Source organism: Penaeus chinensis, chromosome 3 (genome assembly GCF_019202785.1).
Source record: "Penaeus chinensis breed Huanghai No. 1 chromosome 3, ASM1920278v2, whole genome shotgun sequence".
In the NCBI taxonomy this organism is placed as follows: Eukaryota; Metazoa; Arthropoda; class Malacostraca; order Decapoda; family Penaeidae; genus Penaeus; species Penaeus chinensis.
In genome coordinates this window covers 33316520-33321519 of record NC_061821.1, presented here as the reverse complement: position 1 = coordinate 33321519, position 5000 = coordinate 33316520, and the positions used below count along the sequence as shown (strand labels likewise).

The 5000-nt window shown below is 32.2% G+C and overlaps 1 protein-coding gene across 1 annotated transcript in view; it reads right to left on the bottom strand.

The window, feature by feature from the left end:
- Positions 1-2065: 2065 nt before the first annotated feature.
- Positions 2066-5000, bottom strand: part of LOC125044316 (S-methyl-5'-thioadenosine phosphorylase-like) — an 8606-nt gene continuing 5671 nt past the window's right edge. The window contains exons 5-8 of the mRNA XM_047640918.1: positions 4632-4735; positions 4037-4155; positions 2811-2901; positions 2066-2660 (exon numbers count right to left, since the gene is read on the bottom strand). Coding sequence (XP_047496874.1) covers positions 2625-2660; positions 2811-2901; positions 4037-4155; positions 4632-4735 — 350 coding nt within the window. The 3' untranslated portion in view covers positions 2066-2624. The remainder of the gene's footprint in view (positions 2661-2810; positions 2902-4036; positions 4156-4631; positions 4736-5000) is intronic.

The following is a 5000-nucleotide window of genomic DNA, read 5'->3' as shown; positions in this document are numbered from 1 at the left end:
ATAAAATATATATATACTTTGTAATTATTATCAGCTCTTATTTTTGTGTAAATGCAGATTTTTCATAAAAAAAATTTTGAAAACATATGCATCAAGGCAGGAAGTGATTATGATATGGAGATTATTTTGTCTTTTGATAATTATAATTTCAGTTAAATTTATGAATAAATTGTCATTTGTTTTCACCCTATGTTTTGGATACTATGTTATATTCTGTAAGGAAATAGACTGACTTTAAAGTTTGCTTCAAATTTCTTTACAACTGAAAAACTTAGATTTAGTTAAATAGTATATGGAAATGAGATAAGTAGAATATTGATGAAATTGTAGTTTAAAATGAAAGTAATAAATGTAAACCATGTAAAGCACTATCATATACTACACAAATGGCTTTTTTATAACAGATCTGATAAGTGGGAGTACAATAAAAAAAATTACTCCCAAGTAACATACAATCAGAAAGCTTATACCCTTGTTTTTTTTTATCATCCTGTTTACTTCATCTATGATGCCCTTCTCTGGCTGTTCCATACAGCTAGCTAGTTCTTGAAATCTCATCATTCTGTCAATATCAGTTTCACTAACTGTACTAACAAGTCTGGGCCATTTTTATCCTCTCCAGACAATGACACTTATGAGGAAGCAAATCTTTGTTCAGATAGTCTTTGTGATTGCCATGGGCATTATACTTTGCTGAATTCACTGTTATTCTCTTCAGGGGTAGTGTAGCCAAAATTCCTAGAACATCCTTGAATAATCCTAGAATATCCTTGTTAAACAAAGCTAGAATGGGCTCTAAAGAAACTTGCTTAGGTCAAAACATACATGTTTGCACCTTGACTTATTTTGTTTGTAATCTGTGGGGGTGAGGACACTTTTTTGACACTGCCAAATCAGACTTACTATGAATTTAAACAACAAATTGATTATAATACTATATTTTACATCATTGACATAGTAATAAGAATTTAAAGTTCTATTTCTGTTGTAGTAAAATAATATAGAAGTAGTAAATGAAAGCACAATTGTAAGTTAGACCTCAAACTGTATGCAAAAATATCACAATGGCGATCTGAGTAACTTTCACACACAAGGATCACAAATTTTACATATAAAAATATCCCTATCATGATTAGGGCAATTTTCACACATCCCTGGTGCAAGAACATTGTAAAGGTCACATAATACTACTTCACTCTCCTACTTGCTGTATTGTTCTCACCATAACCTGTTAAGTTCATGAAAAGATAAATTACTGTTGGCTTTTGGAAAGATGATAGACATCACTTTTGTTATAACTAAACAGCACTTACATCAATATGTAATACTAAGGCACCTGCTTTCTGCTAGTATGTAACTGTTACAAATTTTGTATACAGGAAGATTCAGCTATAACTTTCACAATGCAGTATGTATATATATAACACTTTATAAAAAATATATATTTAACTGAATTTCACACTATAAGATAAATTTCTGAAAGGAATGTAGAGGATGTAGCAAAATATAACCAGCATAAGGCCACTGTATATAAACTGTGATGAGACTGAAGGCAATTTTTTTCCCTATCTTGAGAAATGTTAAACCTGCACAATAGAGTTGAAGTTGAAGGGGGAAATAACAGTAACAACACTCAACATGTTAATCAAACCAGATGATACATGCTTTGTACAAAAAATACACAGGCTATGACAATGATGTTGTCTTACCAAGAAGTATGGATAAGTGCAATTCACACCAAAGAAGTGGACTCTTATGTTTAGGAAAATGGAACAGGGTGTGATTTATCATTTCAATAAGCATGGCAGATTAAAGCAAGTAAATGTATAAAATTCATGTAGCTTTTGATACTAATGCAAATACTTTCAGATCATGAACTATTGAAACAATAGGAGTTTATGTCAGTAGATAATGCTACTGATAACAAATTTGCATTTATGTCATATCAAAATACAAAGGAAGATATTTTTAGTAAAATTAAGAATTAATATGGATTTATATAATTATTGGTAATGGACTTTTTTATGCATTATAATTTTCTACCAGGTCAAAAAAAAGGTGTAGCAACATTTACAGTATTTTTTACTAGTCAATATAACAATCAGAGCATGCAGTTCTAGGCAGCATAATCTATGAAGATATACATTATAATTAAACTTTAAAAACAAATGATCAACATTATAATGTAACAAAAGTCTATCTAAAAAATACTGGTCTACAATTACCCCATTTAAAGATATTCTAAAAATATATTTCATATTTAAAATATCTTCAACAAATCAGATGGGGATACATGTGTGTGACTATGGATATGCTATAACTGTTTAATGTTTTATTAATATAAATTTGTGGTTATTTTCGAAAAGCATAGCAAATCACATCTGTATTACTCAGCATGCTCGACTGATAAAGCACTGCAACATTGCAAAGTGATGCTGGGGGTGGAGGTGCATTACTTGTTCTGATATTGTTCTGCGACCTCTGATATTACTTTCCATCTTTAACTCAGTTTAAAAAAAAATAATACTTTGATGTGTTTCTCAATGTCTCAGCTAATTTCAAGTCAGGAACATATGCCCAAGGAATTTGTAGCTGTGATGATTCTCTTCTCTCCTTGTTATAATTTACTGTGCAAGCATTATGTTGCTCTTCACGGCACTCTGGAAAATAGTTAATCAAATGGTAAAAAAATGCATGACTCCTAATTTAAAACAGAATAAGAAAGAAAGAAAGAAAGAAAAAACGAAACAAAACACAGTAATGCCATCAAAGCTTCTTCATGAAATAAAGAGATTTGGGAAGATCCTTACTGTGGTTGTTGAAATTTTCTCTGTCCAGTCTTTGGCTGCAATTTTGGAAACAACAGTCTTCAGAACCTTAGTTGCCTTTTCAGCATTCATTCTGAAGAAGTAAAATGCAAACTTAAAAATCATGATTAAACATCCATATCCTTCCTTTCAAGTCTATTTATAAAAAAATCAACCATGTGAAGCCACACTGACTGGGCCCTTCCCACAAAATTAATTCTTGAGAATATAACAGAACTGAGTCTCTCTAATTCTTGGTCAGTAAAGTCCTGCTAAAAATACTGTTCGCTTAATTTATCTGCTAATACTGTAGAATATTGTTCTGCTTTATTAATTTTGTTTACATGCTGATGGCTCCTGAAGTACTAAAGTCTCTTAGGAGTTATATACTAGGCGTAAATGACCTCATACCTTGAATGTTGAAGAAGAATTTTTGTTTTAATGACTATGGTTTCCATTAAAAAATTATATTAACAATACTGGTAACAACATTAACAATAACAGTACTGACTATGATAATATATAAAAAAAAATTAAAAATCAAAGAACTGAGTCAACAAGTGAGATCAGCTATAGCTAATTACCCTTTGATGACTAAGCATTTGTGAAGCCATCAAAGAATAAACACAACTAATAACACAGAGCAACAGTGGACAGCTTTTGTAATACTCAGTATCAGTAGCTTAACCCAATCGCCATGTATGGCAAGAATACATGGCATGCCAACTGTAATACAAGTTTATTTATTGTTTTTACACATAGATGGCTCTACAAGTGCTTAGTCACCAATAGCCCAACCTATCTCACCTATTTACCCTTTTCCTTGACTTTTGCATTATTTCATTGTCTTAAATGGTACCAAGATTTTAATAACAACTTAATAATCATAATATCAATAACAATAATAACAGTATCAATATCACTTGTAATAAAAAGAAAAACACATTTTCCTGCCAATTCAAGGAATGGGGAAATCAGGATCGGTCACTAGGGCCTACTGATCCTCTTTGCTGGCCGAGCACATGTGGATTAAAAAAAACTACAGGGGACAGAACATAGATCTGTGGTGGTTGGGTCAAAAGATGAGAATCATGCAAAACCCAGAAATACTTAATCTTTATAAAAATACAATCAATATTTTTATGGCCAATGCTACTTACTCTATGGAAATCACAAAAAAGTTTAGAATCATAAACATGAGCTATGTATAAAGACAAAATTATACTAACTTGAAAGTTTTGAGGACTTTCTCCACACTGACCACCTCCTCACCCTCTCTCCAGCAGTCATAGTCAGTGGCCATTGCAACAGCAGCATAAAGCAAGCCAAGCTCCCTTGCAAGCACAACCTGTTGGGCAATAAGGTCAAGAAAGTGATCAAGACCACATATGTACCCTAAAACAGTTTTCAGTATCAGAAGATAATTGTAAAATTCAGTTACTAATCTGATTATGTAGATATTCTCTTCCTTTATATAAAAAACAATTATATATGCTCATATGGCATACATACTTGATCTCTCTTTGAACAAGTGTCAAAAAAGGGGAGGAAAAAAATAAGAGTAATACAAAAAATTGTACATCTCAGTGATAAAAATTTCCTGTTAATTTTCTTTCTCCTGATATCTTTTACACACGACAGAGAAGGTCTGTTAAATAGTCTGGCCCAGATTTTATGATACAAAATTACATATATGTATTTTAACGGCAATGCTGATGCCATATAATTGTTTAGCAACAATGAATGGCACATTATAATGTAACAAAAAAACAAGCTTTAAAAAAATATCAAAGGAAGCGCACAAAAATGAGCAGGATACTGTACCTCAGGAACTGTTGTCATATTGATAACATCACCACCCCAATGGCGGAACATTTTGCTCTCTGCTTTACTGCTGAATCTGGGGCCTTCAATGGTCACCATTGTGCCTTAGGGAGAAAAAAAATCTTTTCTATACATCACACAGATGCCGACAAACCACATGAACAAGCAGGCAGGCTGGCTGATAGGCTGGGAAACAGACACATATACTCAAACAGACAGACAGGTGTGAATGCCTGTGTGGGTTAGAGTGTGCACAGGCATTTCTGTAATTCAACAAAATACACTTTACTTATCTTGAATGAAACTAATATTGTTTAACCTTTTCCTTATGAAGAAATTCACTCATGAAATCAAACAGAACATGTGAAA